At 55.5% G+C, this 24946-nt stretch overlaps 1 protein-coding gene across 6 annotated transcripts; it reads left to right on the top strand.

Annotated features, from left to right (window-relative positions):
* The first annotated feature begins 11889 nt into the window (after positions 1 to 11889).
* On the top strand, positions 11890 to 24650 carry FURIN (furin, paired basic amino acid cleaving enzyme). Of its 6 annotated transcripts, none has more exons than XM_063638536.1 (16): positions 11890 to 12018; positions 16755 to 17090; positions 17436 to 17534; positions 17643 to 17738; positions 18077 to 18205; positions 18316 to 18392; positions 18706 to 18794; positions 19313 to 19485; positions 19940 to 20152; positions 20620 to 20720; positions 20847 to 20950; positions 21043 to 21160; positions 21270 to 21449; positions 21867 to 21991; positions 22105 to 22215; positions 22461 to 24650. In XM_063638536.1, the coding sequence occupies exons 2-16, from the start codon at positions 16914 to 16916 to the stop codon at positions 23051 to 23053; spliced, it is 2385 nt and encodes a 794-aa protein (XP_063494606.1). In that variant the 5' UTR covers positions 11890 to 12018; positions 16755 to 16913; the 3' UTR covers positions 23054 to 24650. The 6 variants fall into 6 exon arrangements, with proteins under 6 accessions (XP_063494606.1, XP_055133159.1, XP_063494607.1 ...); XM_055277184.2 differs by lacking the exon at positions 11890 to 12018 and adding an exon at positions 12558 to 12814 and having other exon boundaries at positions 22105 to 22211; XM_063638537.1 differs by lacking the exon at positions 11890 to 12018 and adding an exon at positions 12560 to 12814 and having other exon boundaries at positions 16757 to 17090.
* Positions 24651 to 24946: the final 296 nt, after the last annotated feature.

Here is a 24946-nt window from a genome sequence, read left to right as displayed (position 1 = left end):
CCTTGAGGGCCAAACTCCCACCCTGGAGCTGTTGTTAAGGAGGGTAGCAGCCAGGTCCCCACAGGAAACTCCGGGTCATCGTTTTGGGGCTGGTACACTTAACACATCTGTTGCCCCAGCAGTATGGGAAGCTCAGACCTGTTCCACGACTTGGTAACTAAGCTTGGGCTGAGCCTCTGACTCCAGGCCTTCCTGGCCGCCCTATCTCACCCTTCTCATTAAACGAAGTTGGAGCTGCGGATTCCAGCTCCAACAGGGGATTAACGACAGGCCCAGGACAGGGAAAGAACAAACGGCAGTGACAGGAGAGGAAGTGGGAGATGAAGTAAGACAGGGCAGGATGGGAGGAGGGTGAAAGGCCAGAGGAAGATACTGGCCACAAGTCTGCACTTTCATCTTTTCTTTTTTTTTTTTCTCTTTTTTTTTTTGAGATGGAGTCTCACTCTCTTGCCCAGACTGGAGTGCAGTGGCTCAACCTCAGCTCACTGCAACCTCCTCCTCCTGGGTTCAAGTGATTCACCTGCCTCAGCCTCCCGAGTAGCTGGGATTACAGGCACATGCCATCATGCCAGGCTAATTTTTGTATTTTTAGTAGAGACGGGGTTTCGCCATGTTGGCCAAGCTGGTCTCCAACTCCTGACCTCAGGCGATCTGCCTGCCTCGGCCTCCCATAGTGCTGGGATTACAGGTGTGAGCCACCGCGCCTGGCATGTGCTTTCATCTTTTTTAAAAAATTTTTTATAGAGGAGTCGTCATCATGCTTTGTTGCCCAGGCTGGTTTTGAAATCCTGACCTCAAGTGATCCTCCTGCTTCGGCCTCCCAAAGCACAGGGATTACAGGCAGAAGCCACCATGCCTGGCCCTGTGCTTTCATCTTGAACACTGCCCAGCTCCAGCCTAGGGTGGCCAGCCAGGGACACCGCAGGAACATACGTAACTCTTAGTCCTTTGCCAAGACCTGACAGAGTGGCATTGTTACAGTCATGGACATAGATCATTATCTTCCAAATGGTATTTTTGGCGTGTGCGTATTTATTCACTTTGATATTGGGTGAGAGGAATCAGGGTCATAAGGCCAGGTTTGGTGCAATTTCTCCCAGGACTTCAGGGAGAGGGGCCCTTAGGAGTCCAGGTCTCAACAGGGACTGTGACCACCACACTCCCTTTCCACTCTCTGCCCCAGGCTCCGCACACCTTCCTTGCCCAGCCCAGCAGGCCTGGCCAAGGTGGGCAATTATGGCCAGGAACTGATGGCAAAAAGCTTAGTGAGGTCCATGCTCCCATCACAAACCCTTACTGATCCCTGGGGTCACATGGGTTCAAATGCTGCCTCTACCACTTTCTATACATGTGACCTTGAGCAAGTTATTTAATCCCGCTAAGACTAAATGTTCTTATCTGTGAAATGGGTAGTGCTTACTTTATTATAGAGTTGCTGGGAGAATTAAATAAAACCTTGCACTTAAAACCTTGCACCTAGCATGGTGCCAGCGCATAGCAAGTTGGCCAATACGATTATTTTCATTAGCATCATCGTCGGCTTGACCACCTTACAATTTATTGTTGACACAGGATTTCACTGCCCAAGTTTGCATTTGTGTTTATGATTGTGTTGGCATCGAGCAGTCCTGTTTAATTGCTGCTGGCTAACAAGAAAAGAACAGAGGCGGATTTAATGCGTAAATGATGCGTTGAAGCCAAGTGAAGGCCAAATGATGTAACAGCCCACTGTGCAAACAAAAGTATTGCAGTAATTCAAATAGAGAAAGGTTGGGGAGAATTGAGTCATTCCCCAGAGCATGGCAGCATCCGTATACATGTCAAGCTCAAAAGCAGATCCGCTCTGAGTGGTCAGTCCCATATCGCTAAAAGTAGCAATGTGGTTTCAAGCAAACAACGTCATCCTTCTCATTATACAGATATTGTTACTTTAAATTTTACTGGGTTTGCAGTTTTGTTTATATTTACTAGGTACATTTCTCCAATGTAGATGTACTGCTAAGTGAAAAAAAAATTGTAACACGCTGCCTTTTGATTAAAAAGGGGAGTATAGGCCGGCCGTGGTGGCTCACACCTGTAATCCCAGCACTTTGGGAGGCCAAGGTGGGCGGGATCATGAGGTCAGGAGATCCAGACCATCCTGGCTAACACCGTGAAACCCTGTCTCTACTGAAAATACAAAAAATTAGCCTGGTGTGGTGGCACGCACCTCTAGTTCCGGCTATTTGGGAGGCTGAGGCAGGAGAATCGCTTAAACCTGGGACGTGGAGGTTGCAGTGAGCTGAGATCGTGCCACTGCACTCCAGCCTGGGCGACACAGCAAGACTCTGTCTCAAAAAAAAAAAAAGAATGGGGGAGTATAGGCTGGGCGCAGTGGCTCATGCCTGTAATCCCAGCACTTTGGGAGGCTGAGGCGGGTGGATGACCTGAGGTCAGGAGTTCGAAACCAGTCTGGCCAACATGGTGAAACCCGATCTCTACTAAAAATACAAAAATTAGCTGAGCTTGGTGGTGCATGCTTCTAATCTCAGCTACTCAGGAGGCTGAGGCAGAAGGATCGCTTGAACCCGGGAGGTGAAGGTTGCAGTGAGCCGAGATCGCGCCACTGCACTCCAGCCCGGGTGACAGAGTGAGACTCCATCTCAAAAATAAAATAAGGAGTATAAAAATACAGATAAATGTATATGTGTGTATATGTATGTGTCTATATATTTTTTTCTTTTGGCAAAAAGAAATAACAGAGGGATTGGCCGGGCGCGGTGGCTCAAGCCTGTAATCCCAGCACTTTGGGAGGCCGAGGTGGGCGGATCACGAGGTCAGGAGATCGAGACCATCCTGGCTAACACAGTGAAACCCCATCTCTACTAAAAATACAAAAAATTAGCCGGACGTGTTGGCAGGCGCCTGTAGTCCCAGCTACTCGGGAGGCTGAGGCAGGAGAATGGCATGAACCCGGGAGGCGGAGCTTGCAGTGAGCCGAGATCGCGCCATTGCACTCCCGCCTGGGAGACAGAGCAAGACTCCGTCTCAAAAAAAAAAAAAAAAAAAAAAAAAAAAAAAAAAAAGAAATAACAGAGGGATCAATCAGATCCAATAAAAATTGGTACTTGGGTGTGGAGAGGGACTACACAGAAGGAATAGAGGTAGAAGCAAGATTGTCTTATGTGTATTTTTCCATGTAGTTTTGACCTTCAAGTCATATATTGCCTATTCATCTTGGATTGATGTTTGCATAGGGGCTATAAGGAGAAATGTATACCTGACATCACAAAAATAACTGACGTCAGCATATTGGGGCGGGAGTAGGGGTGGGGCGCTGCAGGAGTCTCTTTCCTGTAAAGAATGTATGTAGCTCGAATTGGGAGACTGACTGCCACGGCCAGACAGAGCCCTGTTGGTTCTCAGGAAAATAATTTTCCTAGAGCACTACTTAGAAATTACTCCTTCTCTCTAAAGCTGACAAGATCAGGGAGCTCGGCCCTGCCAGGATCTCTTGAGAGAACTTAGCAAGCCCAATGAGGTGGCTGTCACAAGGAAGCAGTGTTCCCACCTGTCCCCCATGTGGCCAGGCCACTAAGGCCCCTTAGAGAGCACTGCCCATTAATGTGCCTGAAATGGGCTCTAGATCCTCTCCTCCCCCAAGCAGGCACCAGGGCCCAGGGCGACCAATGCCAGCAAGGCCCTGCCAGCCTCAGTCAGCCTGGTCCATGTGCCCCAGGGGGTTGCCCATGTAGTCTGTGTGGCATCATGTGAACAAGTTGGGAAGTACTGGCCTCAGAGGACGGTTTGCTGACCTCTGACCTCAGGGCAAGAGGTCAAAGGAGCAGGAATCTTACAAAATGGGTACAAGGGCACCTCGTGGGCCACCCAGGAACCAGGCCACACCAAAGGCTGCACTGAAAGTACACAGCCATGCAATGGGACCGGCAGCTGTCTCCCAAGAGAAAAATCACCTGCTAGCACCAAGCTGCCATCAGCGCAGAGGCTCAGCCATGAAACTAAGGCAACAGAGAAGGGTCAGAAAAGCCTTGCAGGCCAGCCAACCGGGAGAGCGTTCCCGCTTCAGGAGGGAGGGTAGAACACAACCCCAGCAGCCCCTGTTGCTGGTTGGCACAGCTGTCACTGATGATGGGGTACTGCTCTTACCCCATTTTACAGAGGAGGAAACTCAGGCCCTGGGAGGTTGAGTAATTTGCCTAGGGACATTCAAGAGCATCTCAGAGCTGAATCTGAATCGAGGGCTGGGCTGATCACCAACACTGCAGCCTCCCAACAAGTTTGTGGAGGGGAAGGGCAGTTCAGCACTTCAGTAGCATGAATATTATTAAAAAAAATCAGGGCAGGCGCAGTGGCTCATGCCTGTAATCCCAGCACTTTGGGAGGCTGAGGAGGGAGGCGTCACTTGACACCAGGAGTTCTAGACCAGCCTAGACAACATGGTGAGACCTTGTCTTTACAAAAGAATAAAAAATTTCAGGAGGCATGGTGGCACGTGCCTGTAGTCCCAGCTACTCGGGAAGCTGAGGTGGGAGGATTCCTTGAGCCCAGGAATTCAAGGCTGTAGTATGATCTGATGGCACCTGTGAAGAGCTGCTGCACTCCAGCCTGGGCAACAGAACAATACTGTTTCAGACAAAAACAAAAGAAACCAGAAAAATCAGCATGTACTACTGTGAGAACATAGGTGAATAATTCTTGTCCAAGAAAAAGTCAGATGTGAATCACAGCTGAGCCACCCACATCACGATGGCTGAGAGAATCTGTGTCTGATTTAGCCACAGTTTGGCACTCTTGTAGAGGCAGAAAGTAGGCTTTCTATTCTTATGTCCCAGGTTCAAATCCTGGGTCTTTATTTTCCTTAGTGACTGCGAGTCCAGGCCTCAGTTTCCCAATCTGTGAAACGGGGATCATAACAGCACCTGCCTCAAGGGTTGTTGTGAGCAATATATGAAGCAATCATTATAAGGCATTGAGCACAGGGCCTGAGAGCATGAGCCTGTAAACTCACTGTGAGTTTTAGCTGTTAACTCAAAGCAGCTTTTTGTTGCCAAGTCTGTGGCTAAAGATGCCCAAGGGCTATGGTTTAGAGAGAAGCACGTGAACCCACCTAAGCAGTTGGGTTGTGGGATCCCAGGCCTGGCTGCTCCGCCAGCTTTTGTCCTGCAGATGCCCCCACTTCGCAGGTCAGATGTGTGGTTCACCTCCTGTCCAGCCTTCCCAGGCCTGCACAGGAGCCTACCACCTGCTCACTGGTTTGTAAGTCATTCAAGGGCTGGACGCTTATAGAGTCACTCAAGGCAGTGACTCACACCTATAATCCCAGCACTCTGGGAGGCCGAGGCAGGTGGTTCACTTGAGGTCAGGAGTTTGAGACCTGCCTGGCCAACATAGCAAATGAAATCCCGTCTCTACTAAAAATACAAAAAATTAGCTGGGTGTGGTGGCGCATGCCTGTAATTCCAGCTACTCAGGGAGGCTGAGGCAGAGGCTGCAGTGAGCTGAGACCGTGCCACTGCACTCCAGCCTGGGTGACAGAGTGAGACTGTCTCAAAAAAAAAAAAAAGTCACTGGACTCCCCCAAGCCAGTCCCCTACATTTTACATCAGGAGGGTCACCTATGGTGCCTCCTGTGTCGGGCTGTGGTGGGTTCCCACACGAACCCCCATATCTCTACTCCCCATGGTAGTCAGAGGAGCCTTTAAAAAGGGTAAATTTGCCGGGCACGGTGGCTCACTCCTGTAATCCCAGCACCTCTGGAGGGGGAGGCAGGAGGATTGCTTGAGGCCAGTCTGGGCAACAGAGTGAGAGCCCATCTTTTAAATTAAATTTAAAAATATAAAAATGAAATGGCCGGGAGCGGTGGTTCATGCCTGTAATCCCAGCACTTTGGGAGGCTGAGGCAGGTGGACTGACTGAGGTCAGGAGTTCGAGACCAGTCTGGCCAACATGGTGAAACCCTGTCTCTACTAAAAATACAAAAAAATTAGCCGGGTGTGGTGGTGTGCGCCTGTAATCCCAGCTACTCGGGAGGCTGAAGCAGGGGAATTGCTTGAGCCAGGGAGGTGGAGGTTGCAGTGAGCCGAGATTGCGCCACTGCACTCCAGCCTGGACAACAGATCAAGACTCCGTCTCTAACTAAATAAATAAATAATTTTTATTAAAGGGTAAATCAGCCAAATTTCCAAAAGAATTTTGAGAATCCAGAGCCCATTGCTCTGATAATTAAATTCAACATCTGGACCCAGCTTGGCAAGTGCTCTGTGATCCAGCCCGTTACCTACCTCTCATCTCATCTCATCTCTCGGCCATACTCCAAGAAGTGTCTGCTCCACAAGTGCATAAGCTCATGCCCCCAGGCCCATGTCCTTGCCTTTCCCTCTGCCTGGGACACCCTTCCTCCAGATCTTTACACTTTTGCCTCTTTTTTCAGCCTCAGCTCAAACATCACCTCCTCCCAGAGGTCTTTCCTGACCACCCCAGGGATAGCAGCCCTCCCTCTTCCCCAGGCACTCCCACATTACCTTCTTTACCATTTTCTTCCAGAGCTCTTAGGATGATCTGAACTTCTCTAATAAACTGGCTTATTCACCTGTGAACTGCCTGCTTCCCTCGCTATAACTGAAGCGCTGGAAGAGGTCCTGCACCCAGTAGGCACTCAATGAGTATCTGAGGAATGAATGAATGAAATGCCCAGTGCACAATCAACCTCCACAAAAGCAGTTTTTCTTTTCACATATAACTCATCGCTATCCCAGCCCCTCTCCTTGCTCACCCGCCTCGCTAAGGGGCTCCTAAGAACCTCCGTAGAGGTCTCCATCAGCCAAAAAGCATCTGCACCGTCAGAGAGGGCCCCTCACTGCCACTCGCAGTGCTCCCTGCTGCCAAGTGCAGCCCCTTGAGCATGAGCCTGTAACACACAGGTTGGCACACGGTGTCTGGCTCCTGTAAACGCTCTCTGCTCCCAGGTGTGCCCCATTGAAGGACAGCACTCACACTCCTCCGGGTATTAACTGACTTTTTCCCCAGCAATGTTTGTTTTAGGGATTAAAGTTTGAGGAGGAGCCTATAATTTCCAGAATCATCTGTTCCTTTCCTGGCAGCCAGCACATTTGTTATTCTATTTTTCCCAAGCACCTTTTAATACCGTTCCGGACATGTTGATTTGATGGCATCAGTCAACGGAAAGACTCTCTGGGGCCTGCCGCAGGCCGGAGGACAGGCTCTCCGGGCCACACTCAGGGGCGACTGAGCCAACTCTTCACGCCATTCTTTTCCTTCCCTGCCTAGGACGACCTTACAGCCCATGATCGCTTTTCTTCTTCTTCTTTTTGTTTTTTCTTCCTGTTTTCTTTTTAAGTAATACAGTGACCCCTTATTTATTCAGCAAAGAAATGGACTACTCCACAGTAGTGAATTTTCAAAATAATGCCCTTCAAGCACTAAAACTTTAAACAACACATATTCAAAACAGCTTTGCTGAGGTATAACTGACACACTATAAGCTGCATGGATTTAAAGTGTACACCTTGATATGCTTTGCCATATGGACACACCCATGAAACCATCACCACAATCAAGATAATGAACATGTCCATCATTCCCAAAAGTTTCCCCCCGCCCCTCCCTGCCCCCTTCCCCAAGCAACCACTGATCTGTTTTCCGTCTTTAATGCTTCAAGGGCTCACACACCTCCCCACCTTAGAAAACGGAGTATGATCAACATGATTGATCCTGTCCTTGATTCAGCATTATCACCAACACGATGGAAAGCGATGTCCTCAGATGTCATGAGGACGCATGATTGTTTGCCCTGATCACTAAATGGCCCATTGTTGTGCTGACATACTGGGCAGTTTCAAGTTTGGGAGTTTTCTCCCTCACTGCCAGCTGTCTCAGAGCTTAGTTAGCAGCAGACAACTCTTGCTGCCTCGAACCCTGGCACACTAACCACCATCCCATGACATTCCCACTCCTCACTCTGCGACAGTGGTTCTCTGCTGGGAGAGATTTTTGTCTCCCAAGGGACATTTGGCAATACCTGGAGATCGACCTTTTTGGTTGTCATCATGGGAGTGGGAGTGCTACTAGCAGCTAATGTTTAGTGACTAGGGATGCGACTGAACATCCTGCAATGCAGAGTGCAGTGTCCCCTACAGAGAATTAGCCGACCCATGTTAATAATGCCGAGGTTGAGAAACCCTGTTCAGGATGACAAACCGATTGAAAACTCAACAAGGGGGCCGGGCACGGTGGCTCACGCCTAATAATCCCAGCACTTAGGGAGGCCGAGGTGGGTGTATCACTTAAGGTCAGGAGTTCGAGACCAGCCTGGCCAACATGGCAAAACCCCATCTCTACTAAAAATACCAAAAAAAAAAAAAAAAAAAATACAAGTGGCATACGCCTGTAATCCCAGCTACTTGGGAGGCTGAAGCATAAGAATCGCCTGAACCCAGGAGGCAGAGGTTGCAGTGAGCTGTGATCAGGCCATTGCATTCCAGCCTAGGCAACAGAGCAAGACTCTGTCTAGAAAAAAAAAAAAAAAAAACCCATAAAACAAACAAACAAAAAGAAACTATGAGGATTGAGTGATTCACATTTCTGAATCAAGAGAGAGAATGAAGGGCAGCAGGCTTGTTGAAGCTGGAAGGCCAGGGAGGTCGCAGACTGAGGAAGATCCTGGTGTGTCCCAGGTACCTCCATGCAACCCTACTAGAGAGGTGGTCTCTGGCTTCCTATGGACAAGCTCTAAGGGACCCAGCTATGGGGCACCAGAGCCCAGCGTTCAGCAGCTGCTCAATGAATGTCTGCCAGGTGAGACTGCACCCAAAGCATTTATTAGGTACGTAATTGTGGCAGCACTGGCTGGCCATGGAAGGCAAGGCAGAAGACAAGGAGCTGGAGCTGGCGGAAGGAAGTCATTAAGTCAGCCAGTGGCTGGGATGCAGCAAAGCCAGGCAAAAGGTAAGTGCAGACCCACCCCAATAAATGAGGAAAATGAGAAGGGCTGGCCATGTTAGGATGCAGTTCCAGCGCGACCAGATATGTCACCACCACATCACTTTTAGCTCCTCCCCCCACTCACAGACACCCTGTTTGCCTGTCATATAAAGAAGGTTTTCCCAAAGTGGTTTAGCCAGAACTGGAAGGGCCCCACCCTGTGAAGGGATAGGAGCCTGACTGTTGCAGCTGCAGCGAGCGGCGGGGAAGCAGCAGCGGCCAGGATGAATCCCAGGTGCTCTGGAGCTGGATGGTGAAGTATGGACGTGCTTTATTCAATTTTGCATTGACTTAAAGGTTTAATTATTTTAGGAGTTCTTGTAGACATTCCTGAAAAATGCAGGTAGGCAAAAAGAAGAAAACAAAGATCGCAAATGTGACCCTTTCATTTGGAGAGAACACCAATGGAATTTTGTTGTGCACCCTTCTATGCACGTCTGAATGTTGTGTAGACATTCTGCTTACAACTAGGTGTGGGTGCTGCTGCCGAAGGCTTTATTTGCTGTGCCTGAGGTGGACCAGAGATTTCAGAGAAGACGCCCAGAGCACCCCAAGGAGACAACAGGAGCGCCTGGAGTCAGGATGACTGGGTGGATTTAGGATGATGCGATTCTCAGGAGCCTCCCTGGATTAGCCCCAAATCAAGGATAAAGAGAGGCCTGGCTGGACTCTTCCTCCCAGAGCCCTGCTGGAAAAATGGAGTCCCTGTACAGCCCCCACTTACCCCATCGGGCCCTGCTCCTCCCACTCATCTCCAGACTTCTGTCACATGCCCAAGTCCTGCTAACTTTGTGTAAAACTGGTAAGGTGGGATCCAGAGGACCTTGGGCCCCTAGGGCCCCAAGTCAGGAGACCTAGGCTCCAGGGCCATTTGGGAGTGATAAAGAGAACAATACCTGCCCACAGGACTTGTTGCAATGAGATAAAGGCAGAAGTCACCAGTTGTGGTCAAATGGGATTTTTTCCAGAGAGGTCTCACGGAGAGTGGCTTTCAAATTCTTTTTAGCCGCAGAATTGTTGTAAAATACAATCTCATGTGAAACCCTAAAATATGAGACACTCTGGGTGAAGCACAAAGAGGTGCTCACCTGCCCAATCCTGTCCTCATTCCTCCCTCTCAGGGATGCACCTCTGAGAACCCAGTTTAAAGAATTTTGCCTTATGCCAAAGGCAGGATTGAAGAGCAAGCTGGCTGGGAGAAACTGGGAAGCTCCACTTCCCACCCCCTCTGCCTGGGTGGCAGTCATCTGAGCCTAGGCTAGCCCCTCCCCCTCCAAAGACCCACTGCGGGCTCCCCTGGGGCCAGCCTCCAGGATGGGTGGGGCACCTGAAGCAGCAAGTATTGCTATTTTTCTGGGCTGACCTTTCTTCTAGGCCTGAGGACAAGTGGGAAGGTAGGTGGGGCCAGCCCTGTCCCTGTTTCCCCTCAATGGAGTTCTCTTGCTCACAGCCTAAGGAAGAAGCGTGACTCACTTCCTGCCTCAGTCTGACTGCTGGAGTATTGTTCTCCCAACTGTGGCTGGCGCTACCCAGTGTGGCCCCTACAAGTCTTAAAGTTCCTTGGCAGAGGGGAAGTCCCCACTTTGGGACAAGGCCAACTGGATTTATCTTCCCGCTCAACTTTGAGGACCCAGCATTGTTCCTCCAGTTTCCAGTTCTTGCAGTGTTTGTAAAGGTGCCCGAATCGTACCTGACCCCATTCATTAAATATTATCTCCATTTTATAGAGGGGTAAATTGAGGAAGTCCCTGAGAAATTAACTTGTCTAAGGTGTCCCAGTAAAAAATAGTGCCCCAGGGATTTGAACCGGTTTGCTGATTGATTTTTCACCAGTTGCCTTAAGAATTATCATGATTTGCCTGTAATCCCAGCACTTTGGGAGGCCAAGGCGGGCGGATCACAAGGTCAGGAGATCGAGACCATCCTGGCTAACACGGTGAAACCCCGTCTCTACTAAAAATACAAAAAAATTAGCCGGGTGTGTTGGCGGGCGCCTGTAGTCCCAGCTACTTGGGAGGCTGAGGCAGGAGAATGGCATGAACCCGGGAGGCGGAGCTTACAGTGAGCCGAGATCGCGCCACTGCCCTCCAGCCTGGGCAACAGAGCGAGACTCTGTCTCAAAAAAAAAAAAAAAAAAAAAAAAAAAGAATTATCATGATTTAACCTCTCTGGGCCTCAGTTTCCTCCTCTATAAAATGCAGTGATCCATCAAAGGTACTTAAAGGAAAATGTACTGTACCCACCTCATGGGGCATGTGGTGAGGATAAAATGGGTTGACACAGGAAAAGAGCTCTCAGTGGTGCCTGGCTCATAGAAAACACTCAGTGGATTTTTTTTTTTTCCATTACCCGGGAACCTGTGTTAAGGAGGCCACAGGCTGATCCTGTGCAGCCAGGTTATCTCACAGGGAGCAAGAAGAGATGGGCACAGGCTGCTCTGCGACCTTGGAATAACCCAGCCTGGGAAGCTCTTGGCCACATTTTCCTTCTTTTCTTTCTCAGCTCCAGCAGCGTCGGCCTCAGCCAAGTAGCACAAACGTTTTCTAGGTCCCAGGGAGGGAGAGGCTCCGGCTGGTATATTGCAAGTAGCTTGGATTCAGGCTCTGCCAAACACCCCAGTCTCTTGCAGGATCTGAGGTCTGCTGGTTGTGGGACTTTGCGCAAATTATTTAAACGTTGTGCGCCTCAGTTTCCTTATCTGTAAAATGGGATTAATAATCTCAGCCTGAAAGGATTATGTGGATTAAATCATGTACAGAAGAAGGAGATAATGTAAAGTGACTGGCCTGGTGCCTGGCAAGCGGTTGGTGTTTAAAAAAAAAAAAAAAGCTAAAAATATTAAAAGGAGGTGGGCTACTTCTGCTCATATATCCACCTGTCTATACAAATGCAGATGAAGTCGTGACTCCTCTAACAGTAGGCCAAGAGGAGGCTGGCCCTGCCGCCGTGCAGTCGTCCCTCGACCTTGGAGTGGGGAGTGGAGGACCTCAGGTCCGCCGTCCCTGGGCGCTGAACCCGGTCAGGCTCAAACTCGTGGCCCAGGAGTGGGGAAGCGGGGGACGGAGAGGGCCAGTCCCCCAAGAGTCCGGCCGAGGCAGGGCTCGGAGTGCCTCCCCCAAGCCTTTCCCCTTGGTTCCGAGTTCGGGTCTCCGCGGCCGTCTTCCCGGGGAGCTCGCGGGGCGAAGAGCCGAGCCCGGGGGCGGGGGCACGGCAGCGGGGCCTGAGGGACGCGCCGGGCTGCCGCGAGGACTTTGGGATCGCCTGCCCCACTTCCTACCTGCCCCTACCAGGAGCCGGAGGCAGCGGGCGCCCCAGAAGGCCCCGCAGGGCCGCCGCTCGGGGCCGGACGCGCTGGGGCGCACGGCGCTGGGAACGCGGGGCCGGAGTCGGGCCCGGGCGGCATGGGCGGCGGGCTGGCGAGCCGAAGCCGGCGGTCGTGGCGGCGGCGGCGGCCGGGGAAGCGCGGAGGTGGCGCCGCGAGGGGGAGGGGCGCGGCGGCGGAGGAGGAGGAGCCCGGGCCGCCGCCGCCGCCGCCGCCGCTGACAGCGGCCCGAGTAAACAAGCCGCGCCGCCGCGGCCCGGCCGCTGCCCCCGCCCGCGCCGGAGCTGGAGCCCAGGCCGAGCCCTGCCCTGGTCGCCGGCCGGGCCGAGGCCGCGCCGCCGCGCCTCCCCGCCTCCGCGCCGTGACGCCGCCGCCGGGCGCGGGGACCGCGCCGAGGCCAGGCCCCCGCCGCCGGGCTCTCCGCTCGGCCGAGGGGCGCCCGAGCCGCCGCGGCGGTAGCCTGGAAAAGTTTCCCCGCCCGGGCTCCCCAGGGTAAGCAGCGAGGGCGCGGGGCCCGGGGCCCAGGGAAGGCAAGCGCGCCTGGGAGCCGGGCCAGAGGGGAGCCGGCCGGGCCGGGCCGCTCTGCCCCAGGAGCGGGCTCCGCGGCCCGGGTGCCCGGGCCGGGGAGGGTCGGGGCACTGGCGCCGGTGCAGCCCCGACCCGGGTCCCCCGGGGCCCGGCTGCCCGCTGGCTTTCGGGAACTGGCCCCTGGGCCGGCCCCGAGGGTGGAGCTGCCGGGAGCAGACAGGGCGCTCCGCAGCCACCTGAGCGCGCCGGGCCCGTCTCGGCCCCCCGGCCCTGGCCGGTACTTTTCCGCGTGGGGCCAGGGCGAGCCCTCTGACCTCAGGAAGCGCCTGCGGGGCCCCTGCTGGGGGCGGGATGGGGAGAAAATTCTGCAGGCGCCGGGTGCTCCAGCCTCCCCGCCGCCTCGGGGGCTGCCGCCGGCTCGCCCACTCCGCGGCCGAGGAGGGCCTGCGTTCCGCCCGGAGAGGGGAGGAGCGGCCGGGGGTGAGGCGGGGGCTCCTTCGCCCGGGCCTCGCCCCCGCCTTCACACCTGTGCGGCGAGGACTCAGGTGCGGGATCCCCGGGCGCCGGCGGCCGGCGCAGGTAGGTCCCGGGGCTGCCTTCTGCCGCGGCCTGGCCGAGGCCCCTGTGCCCCCGCGGGGTGGCTGGACCGAGGGGCGGCCTGCTTGCCAGGCAGGTCTGACGGCAGTCACTTGTCTGGTCAGAACCCGCTTTCCCATCATCCTCTACCCCCTGGCCCCTGGGGTGCAGACCCTCATCCACCGGAGAGTGTTGGGATTCTTATTCTGACTTGGGAAGTGCGAGGAGAACCCAGGTGATATGGCCTGGTGAGGGCGGGTGCTGAGCAGGTGTGGACACAGCATAGGAGAGTAGCCAAGCCTGGCCTCTTCTCAAGCAGGGCAGCCCTCGTTTTACTATTTCCTATATTGGGCTTTTACGGAGCATTTGATTTTTAAAAAGGATTCTGTGGCTTTTTAAAAAGTTTGAAAGCCGCTGGTCCAGCAGTTTTTCCACCAAGGAAACTGAGGCCCAGGGAGAGGAAGTGACTTGTTAAGATCATCCAGCAAATAGTGGGCAGGGACTGGGAGCGATAATTTCACGGGAGCCTCCCAGGGCTGGTAACAGGACCCCGCGTGGTGTCTCTGCTAGAGGGAGAGACTGATTGGGTGTCCGAGTGGCCCTCCCGTGGCCTGCTCTGTGGCTGTGTCAGAGCCAGACCCCCAGTGTCTGAGAAACAGCAGTCGGTCCTGGGGTAAGGCGCAATTTGAGTGGCCCAGAGTGGCTCTCTGTGTCGGGAGGTTCTGGAGCTGGAGAAAAGGGCTTTGCCCAAGAACACAGCCAGGAAGAGCACCCTCTCTCTGGCCACAGCCTGGAACAGAGTCCCTTGTGAAACAAGATCATGAGAAATACAGCAAGCCTCCAGGTTTGAGACAAACTGGGACTAGAGGGTGAGTCAGTCTGGGATGGGGGTGGGGAGAAACCCATTCATTCATTGTTTTCAGTTCTTACTCTTTCGGGGATCCTCCCTTGTCCCACATGCTGTGGCAGAGCCGTCTGTGGGGGTCTCATTTTCTGGAAGCCATCCCCACCCCTCACCATGGCTGGGGTTGTTGGATAGAAGGAGGCTGGCCCTCTTTCTTTGGGGGGACTGTTCAGTTGCGCCTGAAGCCTGCTTTCTTTCCGAGTGCTGCAAGGTAATTAAATAGTTGGTTAATCACTTTTAACGCCAAGCAGCTGCAGCTCCATCTACAGTGTGCTGGAATCTGGGCTAGACCCAGATGAACCCAGCCTTGATTTGGGGGCTCCAGCAGGACTTACAGCACTGTGGTTGGTGGTGGTGGGGGCAGGGGGGTGGTTGCATGACATCTGGACCCAAGAGGCAGCTGTTGTGGCAGCAAGAGACTGGAGAGAGATGAGGCCCCATTCCTATATGGCTCTGCCCCCAGGGTCCCACATCCTCTGTTAAATGAGGGACTTGGGGCAGGGGGCGGTCCCTCCATCCCCTAGGGCTGGGGCGCCTAGCTGCCCAGCCATTGATCAGGCCAGCTTTCTGGAACCAACCACCCAAAGCACCATGGGGCTGTGGTTCCCAGGCCTGCCCTGGAGCCCTGTGGAGTCTGCCCACAGGGATGTGCAGGAGCGGTATTGTAGATGTCTCCTGCCATCAGCTGTCAGGTTATTTTGGTCCAAACTGAAAATACTCCAGGAATTGTGTGTGGAGTACCCCCAGCCTGCAGGGTGGGACTGCAGCAGTCGGGGAGGCCGGTTGTGTCTAAGGGCAGCCTCTGGAGAAGCGAGGAGTTCTCTGTGGTGAGCCTGCCTCTCTAGCTCCCCAGGGCCTACGTGAGCTGGGATGTCTTCCTTTTGGTATCTGGCAAAGAGTGGCCTTGGCTATGGAAGTGGTAAGGGCATCCAGGGCCCTGCCGCTGCTCAGGGAGCTTGGCACTGTTTGGGATACCCCCAGCAGCACTCCTGGGACCTCCCCTAGCTTCCCCCCTTCCTCCAGGGCCTTGGCTTCTGGCTAGTCAGGGGCCCTATGTGGGGACAGTTATGTGGCCCTGGGCAGAGAGGTCCCGCCGTCTGTTTGCTGAAGGAGGAAAAACAACACTCGGGCTATTGATTCAGCCTCACCTTGGCGCTCCTGGCTCAGCAGCCAGTGTTTGCCCTGGCTTTCTGGGCTCGGATTACGCAAGGCTGGTGGGCGTGGAGCAAGCAAGGGGGCAGCTGGGGGCCTCCAGGCCCAGGCAGGGCAGGGCTTGGCGGCCCCAGCGTTCCCCAGGAAACTGTAAAAACGAGCCTGGGCCCCTGACTTTGCTGATAGCGGCCATCTCAGCCATAGAGGGAGGTGAAGCCTCTGTGATCTCCACCCCCGCACCCCCTCAGGACATGGCCCCTAAAAGCACCATCCCATTTAGGGTCACCCATTTTCTTCCTAGGAGCTGTGGGGCTTTGCAAATAACTCCCTATGGCTGAATCTGCTTTGCTGAACTAGGAAACCCTAGTGAGTTGTATAGATGCCATTCATTTAAAAACCTTGAAAAGCCAACATCTTATTCCTATGTAAAATATACCTAGGTGATTTGGAGAATAGTGACACAAAGAAGAAAATAACAATTACTTGTAATTCTCACCATCTTGAGAGAACCACTGTTAACATTTTTTAGCGTGTGTCCTTCCAGATTTTGTTTTAGTTTGTATAAATATACATGTATAAATAGTTTTTAAAAAATAAAATGGGATTATGTGTACATACTGCTCTATAATGCATCTTTTTTACCTTGATCATGGTGAATATTCATTTGCTGTTTCTGATTTTGAGTGACTCAGGGCTTCATAGTCTTCATCCTGCTTCTTCTGTTACACTTTTTTTTTTTTTTTGAGAGGGAGTCTCGTTCTGTCGCACAGACTGGAGTGCAGTGGCGCGATCTTGGCTCACTGCAACCTCCACCTCCTGGGCTCAAGCAATTCTCGTGCCTCAGCCTCCCAAGTCGCTGGCACTACGAGCACCCGCCACCACACCGGGCTAATGTTTGTATTTTTAGTAGAGACGAGGTTGCACCATGTTGGCCGGGCTGGCCTCGAACTCTTGACCTCAGGTGATCCACCCGCCTCAGCCTCCCAAAGTGCTGGATGACAGAAGTGAGCCACCATGCCCGGCCCTTCTGTTACACTTCTTATATTCTTGCATGGAGAAAGGACTGGGGGGGACTGTGAGGGCATCCATCTGTCCATCTATCTGGCTGGCCTTGGGGGCTAGATTTCTTCTGGGGAGGACTAATTTTTTTATCCTTCTCCTCCAGATCTCATTTCAGGCCCCAATTGAAACTTGGGGTGGGCAGGGCAGCTTTAGTGCATGGCAGGGGAGGAACTGACCCTCTCTCCCCTTTTCCCCTCTTGTTCCTCTCAGAGTCGGCACTCCTCACCCTCCCGAGCCCTGCCTGTCTCGGCCCCATGCCCCCACCAGTCAGCCCCGGGCCACAGGCAGTGAGCAGGCACCTGGGAGCCGAGGCCCTGTGACCAGGCCAAGGAGACGGGCGCTCCAGGGTCCCAGCCACCTGTCCCCCCCATGGAGCTGAGGCCCTGGTTGCTATGGGTGGTAGCAGCAACAGGAACCTTGGTCCTGCTAGCAGCTCATGCTCAGGGCCACAGGGTCTTCACCAACACGTGGGCTGTGCGCATCCCTGGAGGCCCAACAGTGGCCAACAGCGTGGCACGGAAGCATGGGTTCCTCAACCTGGGCCAGGTAGGTGTTCTCCCACAGGACACTGCCAGCGGGTGGGAGCAGAGAAGAGAGGGATTCTGGCACCGGGGAGCAGGAACTGTTGGCCTTGTTTGCTCAGGGGCATCTGGGTAGCCGGCATGTGCTGGGTGGCCATGAGCAAAGCACAGGTGGTTCAGGCAAGCAGCATATCCCAGTGAGAGTGAGTCCTCGTGGCCTCTGCATGTTGCTGGGTCCTGGACAGGGAGCAGATGCCCCGCACCCCCGACCGTGGAGAGCCTCCCGTGAAGCCGCTGTCCACCCCCGTCCCCCGCCTCCCCGGGGACTGACAGATGGAAAGCCCAGCTCAGTCTCCCTGCTCTATTGCAGATCTTCGGGGACTATTACCACTTCTGGCATCGAGGAGTGACGAAGCGGTCCCTGTCGCCTCACCGCCCGCGGCACAGCCGGCTGCAGAGGGAGCCTCAAGTGAGTGTGGCCCCAGCCCCCTCCTGCTGCCACCCTCCCCCTCCTGCTCTCAGGAGCCCCTCTCGCCTCCTGCTCCACCCACACCATCTCTCCCTCACTCCCCCGCAGGTACAGTGGCTGGAACAGCAGGTGGCAAAGCGACGGACTAAACGGGACGTGTACCAGGAGCCCACAGACCCCAAGTTTCCTCAGCAGTGGTACCTGGTACGCGGCCTTCTTGGCTGCTGGGACCTCCTCCCCAGATGCACCATCCACCCACTATGAGCTCTTGGATGGAGGAGGCTGACTTCGAGGCCTCCTCTGATTCTTTTCCTTTCCTCCTGCTGGGCAGTCTCTCCCTGGCCCATCCTAATAAGCAGGCCTGGGGGTGGCCCTCCCAGAGTCCTCTACATTCCCATGGAGTCCAGACAGTCAGTGGCGGCCTTTCAGGAGCAGGGATGGTACAGGAGGAGGTTTTAGGGTGGTAAGGGGATTCTTCAAGATGCCCCTAGCCTCACAAAACCAATCATGTCTCATAAGTGATGGGGTGGGTGTCTCCACAGTCTGGTGTCACTCAGCGGGACCTGAATGTGAAGGAGGCCTGGGCGCAGGGCTACACAGGGCACGGCATCGTGGTCTCCATTCTGGACGATGGCATCGAGAAGAACCACCCGGACTTGGCAGGCAATTATGTGAGGAAGCGGGGGAGGGAGGTCATGATCCCTGGTGAGGTGTGTCTAGGGGCTGTCATGTTCTATCAGTGAGGTCAGCCTTCTCCTGATGGTGGCCAAATCCTTCTTAGGATCCTGGGGCCAGTTTTGATGTCAATGACCAGGACCCTGACCCCCAGCCTCGGTACACACAGATGAATGACAACAGGTAAGAAGTGGCAGGCCGCGGCGTCTGCCTGTCTTCTCCTTTCTTCCACTAAGGAACAGGGCTGAGCCTGGGTGAGATGTGCCCTGCCTAAAAGGCTGAGGCTTTTTCCACAATCCTGGCCCACCTGGGGCTCTGAGGGAGGGCTTGGTCAGAGTGGAGATGGCCACAGGCCCAGTGGAGTGTGGGAGACGGGCTGGGCACTCAGGGGATGATGGGTGTCGGATGTGTGGATCCCTCGTGCTCCTCAGGCCACATCTGCCAGGCCCTGTTCACCCCATTTGTCCTACTCATGCTACGTGCTTGGCCCTGGCAGGCATGGCACACGGTGTGCGGGGGAAGTGGCTGCGGTGGCCAACAACGGTGTCTGTGGTGTAGGTGTGGCTTACAACGCCCGCATTGGAGGTGAGTGTGGGCCTGGGCCACCCTGTCTTCAGGAGGGCCCTTCAGTGGGATTTTTCCCTGCCCGCTTCCCATCTGGCCAATGCCTGCCATTTTCCCACTGTGGATCCTTCGATCATGTGGCTGTTCCATGGAGGGTTCTCAAAGGGTCAAAGACTGAAAGACCTGGACCCCTGTGGAGTGAGGGTTTCCTAGCAGGAGTCTCCTGAAATCCTCACGACCCATTGTGAGTCCTCACGTGGCAGGTCCTTGATGACCAGGCTCTTTTGGGAACCAGAGACTCTTTCTAGTCCAGAATGTGTGGTTGGGGGCAGGAGGTGTTCTCTTTTTCCTTCTCTGGGTCTTGTCTTTGGAAGGCAGAGGCAAACAGGTAGTTGGGGGTTCAGGGTTTCCCAGCATCAGCCTCCACCCTCCCCTGCTTATCCCCTGGGGTGCAGGGCTGGGTGTGCTCCTTGGGGTGGGGGGGCCCTGACAGCGGGACCCATGCAGCATCCCTCTTCGTGCCCCCGCTTCATGGCCAGGGGTGCGCATGCTGGATGGCGAGGTGACAGATGCAGTGGAGGCACGCTCGCTGGGCCTGAACCCCAACCACATCCACATCTACAGTGCCAGCTGGGGCCCCGAGGATGACGGCAAGACAGTGGATGGGCCAGCCCGCCTCGCCGAGGAGGCCTTCTTCCGTGGGGTTAGCCAGGTGAGGTGGGGATCTGTCCAGCCCCTGGGGGCAGGCTGGGTGCTGTCTTCCGTAGCTATCTTGTGTTTTTTGGTTTATTTATTCTCATGTTTAACTTTACACAAAGCATGTTTATTGAAACATTAAGGGACAGAGGAAGAGTAAAGTGCATATACCACTTGCACTTGGCTAATTAAAAAACAAATTTTTTTTAGAAATGAGGTCTTGCTATGTTACCCAGGCTGGTCTCAAACTCCTGGCTTCAAGCGATCCTCCCGCCTTGGCCTCCTGGTCTGATTTTTTGTGTGCCTAGATAGACATATTTGGATACGTACTTGATCCACCAGGGATCTCACAGGGGACAGGAAGTTCCCAGAGAATGAGGCTCCGGCCTTCCCAGTTCTCCAGCAGTGTCCTCCTGCCAGCCCTCCCTCAAGTCCCAATCTTGAATGACCCCAGCCCACTCTGTCCACAGGGCCGAGGGGGGCTGGGCTCCATCTTTGTCTGGGCCTCGGGGAACGGGGGCCGGGAACATGACAGCTGCAACTGCGACGGCTACACCAACAGTATCTACACGCTGTCCATCAGCAGCGCCACGCAGTTTGGCAACGTGCCGTGGTACAGCGAGGCCTGCTCGTCCACACTGGCCACGACCTACAGCAGTGGCAACCAGAATGAGAAGCAAATCGTGAGTCTTACCTGGGGGTGGGGGCTGGGGAAATGGGGCTGCTGGCTGGCTCTGTCCAGCACCCTCATTTGGAGGCTGTCTGCCTCCACCCCCATGTGGCTGGGTGACAGTGGCTCAGGCATCATGGAATATGAATTCCGGGGCTCTCTAGGTTCTTGGAGGCCATGGAGCCATCTCTGAAGCCTTTGAAAAGCCTGGACTCTCCCTAAAAACATACATTGTTCTTATTCGTCTCCAACCTCTAGTTGAACCCCCTTATTCCTTTGGAAAATGAGGCCCAGGAGGGGCTCATTATTAGCCTGTCCACAGCAAGTTAGCAAGGCAGCAGTTGGGACCCAGGGTTCTTGGCCCTGGCTCCCCATACCATCTGTGGTGTCCAGGGCCTGTATGCAGAGGGAGGGTAGGCAGGTGGCTCCTCTAGCCACCTCCACCCATCACAGGCCCCAATATGATTATCTTCCTGGCAGGTGACGACTGACTTGCGGCAGAAGTGCACGGAGTCTCACACGGGCACCTCAGCCTCTGCCCCCTTAGCAGCCGGCATCATTGCTCTCACCCTGGAGGCCAAGTAAGTGGGTGGGGGCCAGGGGCAACCCTGTCCCTACCAGCACTCTCTGTAGGGCAGCCCTTAGGGCAGCTGGAGAGCTGCTCCCAAAAAAGACTGATCCCCAGCCTCCCTGTTCCTTCTTTGCAGTAAGAACCTCACATGGCGGGACATGCAGCACCTGGTGGTACAGACCTCGAAGCCAGGCCACCTCAACGCCAACGACTGGGCCACCAATGGTGTGGGCCGGAAAGGTGAGGGCAGGCTGGCCCGGCAGGCTGGATGTGGAGTTAGGTGGAAGGCACTCTGTGCCTCACGGCTGACCCCACCTTCCCTGTCCCCACAGTGAGCCACTCATATGGCTATGGGCTTTTGGACGCAGGCGCCATGGTGGCCCTGGCCCAGAATTGGACCACAGTGGCCCCCCAGCGGAAGTGCATCATCGACATCCTCACCGAGCCCAAGTGAGGGCTGGACCCAGGCTGGGAGGGGGCCAGTGGGGCCTGAGAGTCGCAGGGGGTGCCCGCTGGTCCCTCTGGGCCAGGCTGACCATCATGGTGCTCTCCTGCACAGAGACATCGGGAAACGGCTCGAGGTGCGGAAGACTGTGACCGCGTGCCTGGGCGAGCCCAACCACATCATTCGGCTGGAGCACGCTCAGGCGCGGCTCACCCTGTCCTATAATCGCCGTGGCGACCTGGCCATCCACCTGGTCAGCCCCATGGGCACCCGCTCCACCCTGCTGGCAGCCAGGTGCTTGCTCTGTCCCTGCCCGCCCTGCCCAGCGCCACCTCCTCTCACAGCCCGCCTGCTTGCCATTGCTCGCTTACACGGCCCAGGGGGCACTGAGTGCTACTCAGTGGGGCACTCTTGGCATTTTGGGAGGGACAGTTTTGTCCTGTGGGACTGTCCCATGTTGCAGGAATCCCTGGCTTGCACCCATTTAATGTCAGTAGTGTGCCCCACCTTGTGCGGTGCCTGTGTACCTTTCTAGAATCCCCCAGTTGAGCACGTCTGGCTCACTGAGAAACAGCCAAGCCAGCAGGCACTTCTGGCCCCATGGGGTTGGTCTGCGTGGGGGAAGGGTGTGTGGCCTGTGTGCTGTGGGTTAGATGTCCCTGGCTTGGGGTCCCCCAGAGGCCTCAGGGCTGTGTGCACTCCCCTCCCCAGGCCACATGACTACTCCGCAGATGGGTTTAATGACTGGGCCTTCATGACAACTCACTCCTGGGATGAGGATCCCTCTGGCGAGTGGGTCCTAGAGATTGAAAACACCAGCGAAGCCAACAACTATGGTACTGGGGGCACTTGAGGGGTAGGGGTACGAGGTGGAAGGCTGGCAGGATCTAGGGCGCTGGGTGTGGTGCCAGCACTGTCCAACTCTTGCCTCTTCCCCGCTCTGGAACAGGGACGCTGACCAAGTTCACCCTCGTACTCTATGGCACCGCCCCTGAGGGGCTGCCCGTACCTCCAGAAAGCAGTGGCTGCAAGACCCTCACGTCCAGTCAGGCCTGTGTGGGTCAGTAGTGGGTGCTGTTGGGCTTTGGGGGCCTGAGTCTGGGGGTAAGGCGGGTGCCTGTCCTGAAGCCCAGCTCTAAGAGAAAAAAGTCTCAAGAGACCTAGAGCCCCTGGGGCTCTTGGGATGACCACAGTCCTGGGGCTGGAGGATCCTGGGGATGTGGTGACTTGGCTTGGGGCTGCTATGGTCCTGGGGCTACAGTCTGTTTAGCTGACACACACTTGCCCTCTCTCCCACGCCGGCAGTGTGCGAGGAAGGCTTCTCCCTGCACCAGAAGAGCTGTGTCCAGCACTGCCCTCCAGGCTTCGCCCCCCAAGTCCTCGATACGCACTATAGCACCGAGAATGACGTGGAGACCATCCGGGCCAGCGTCTGCGCCCCCTGCCATGCCTCATGTGCCACATGCCAGGGTCCGGCCCCGACAGACTGCCTCAGCTGCCCCAGCCACGCCTCCTTGGACCCTGTGGAGCAGACTTGCTCCCGGCAAAGCCAGAGCAGCCGAGAGTCCCCGCTGCAGCAGCAGCCACCCCGGCTGCCCCCGGACGTGGAGGCGGGGCCGCGGCTGCGGGCAGGGCTGCTGCCCTCACACCTGCCTGAGGTGGTGGCCGGCCTCAGCTGCGCCTTCATCGTGCTGGTCTTCGTCACTGTCTTCCTGGTCCTGCAGCTGCGCTCTGGCTTTAGCTTCCGGGGGGTGAAGGTGTACACCATGGACCGTGGCCTCATCTCCTACAAGGGGCTGCCCCCTGAAGCCTGGCAGGAGGAGTGCCCGTCTGACTCAGAAGAGGACGAGGGCCGGGGCGAGAGGACCGCCTTTATCAAAGACCAGAGCGCCCTCTGATGAGCCCACTGCCCACCCCCTCAAGCCAATCCCCTCCTTGGGCACTTTTTAATTCACCAAAGTATTTTTTTATCTTGGGACTGGGTTTGGACCCCAGCTGGGAGGCAAGAGGGGTGGAGACTGCTTCCCACCCTACCCTCGGGCCCACCTGGCCACCTGAGGTGGGCCCAGGACCAGCTGGGGCGTGGGGAGGGCCGTACCCCACCCTCAGCACCCCCTCCATGTGGAGAAAGGAGTGAAACCTTTAGGGCAGCTTGCCCCGGCCCCGGCCCCAGCCCCAGCCCCAGCCCCAGCCCCAGCCAGAGTTCCTGCGGAGTGAAGAGGGGCAGCCCTTGCTTGTTGGGATTCCTGACCCAGGCCGCAGCTCTTGCCCTTCCCTGTCCCTCTAAAGCAATAATGGTCCCATCCAGGCAGTCGGGGGCTGGCCTAGGAGGTATCTGAGGGAGGAGGCCACCTCTCTAAGGGCTTCTGCACCTTCCACCCTGTCCCCCAGCTCTGGTGAGTCTTGGCGGCAGCAGCCATCATAGGAAGGGACCAAGGCAAGGCAGGTGCCTCCAGGTGTGCACGTGGCATGTGGCCAGTGTCCCATGACCCACACCTGTGCTCCGTGCCTCCACCACCACTGGCCACCAGGCTGGTGCAGCCAAGGCTGAAGCTCTGGCTGAACGCTGTGCTGGTGTCCTGACCACCCTCCCCTCTCTTGCACCCGCCTCTCCCGTCAGGGCCTGAGTCCCTGTTTTCTGAGCCCGGGCTGCCTGGGCTGTTGGCACTCACAGACCTGGAGCCCCTGGGTGGGTGGTGGGGAGGGGCGGTGGCCCAGCCGGCCTCTCTGGCCTCCCACCCGATGCTGCTTTCCCCTGTGGGGATCTCAGGGGCTGTTTGAGGATATATTTTCACTTTGTGATTATTTCACTTTAGATGCTGATGATTTGTTTTTGTATTTTTAATGGGGGTAGCAGCTGGACTACCCACCTTCTCACACCCACCATCCGCCCTGCTCCTCCCTGGCTGCCCTGGCCCTGAGGTGTGGGGGCTGCAGCATGTTGCTGAGGAGTGAGGAATAGTTGAGCCCCAAGTCCTGAAGAGGCGGGCCAGCCAGGCGGGCTCAAGGAAAGGGGGTCCTGGTGGGAGGGGCAGGCTGACATCTGTGTTTCAAGTGGGGCTCACCATGCTGGGGGCTCATAGGTCACTGGCTCTCCAAGTGCCAGGGGTGGGCAGGTGGTGGCATTGAGCCCCCTCCAACACTGTGCCCTGGTGGAGAAAGCACTGACCTGTCATGCCCCCTCAAACCTCCTCTTCTGACGTGCCTTTTGCATCCCTCCCATTAGGACAATCAGTCCCCTCCCATCTGGGAGCCCCCTTTTCTTTGTCTCCCCTAGCCATTCCTGGTACCCAGCCACCTGCCCAGGGGTGCCCCCTCCTCTCCCATCCTCCTACCCTCGTGGCCAGCCCGGCTGGTTTTGTAAGATACTGGGTTGGTGCACAGTGATTTTTTTCTTGTAATTTAAACAGGCCCAGCATTGTTGGTTCTATTTAATGGACACGAGATGATGTTAGAGGTTTTAAAGTGATTAAACGTGCAGACTATGCAAACCAGGCCAAGTCTCCAGTGTGGTACCGTTGCTCCTGCATTGCAGCTGAGGATAGGTGGCCAGTTAGGCCTACACAGTGGCTTGCCTGCCTGGATGTGGGCCCAAGTCAGAAGGCCAAAGTCCTCCAAGGGGCGGGAGGATGTGCCAGCCCCTAGTGGGGCCCCCTGGGGTGGGGCTGGTGACCTCTGGTCCTCAGGAGCTGAGCACTTCACTCCCAAAGTCCTGGTTTCCAGCAGTGTGAAGAACTGGGCCTATTGTGTCTTCCTGGGCTGAAGTGACCTGGCCGCCACAGGCTATAGGG

The sequence above is a fragment of the Symphalangus syndactylus genome, chromosome 5, assembly GCF_028878055.3.
Source record: "Symphalangus syndactylus isolate Jambi chromosome 5, NHGRI_mSymSyn1-v2.1_pri, whole genome shotgun sequence".
Lineage (NCBI taxonomy): Eukaryota > Metazoa > Chordata > Mammalia > Primates > Hylobatidae > Symphalangus > Symphalangus syndactylus.
This window is presented reverse-complemented; position numbering and strand designations above follow the sequence as displayed.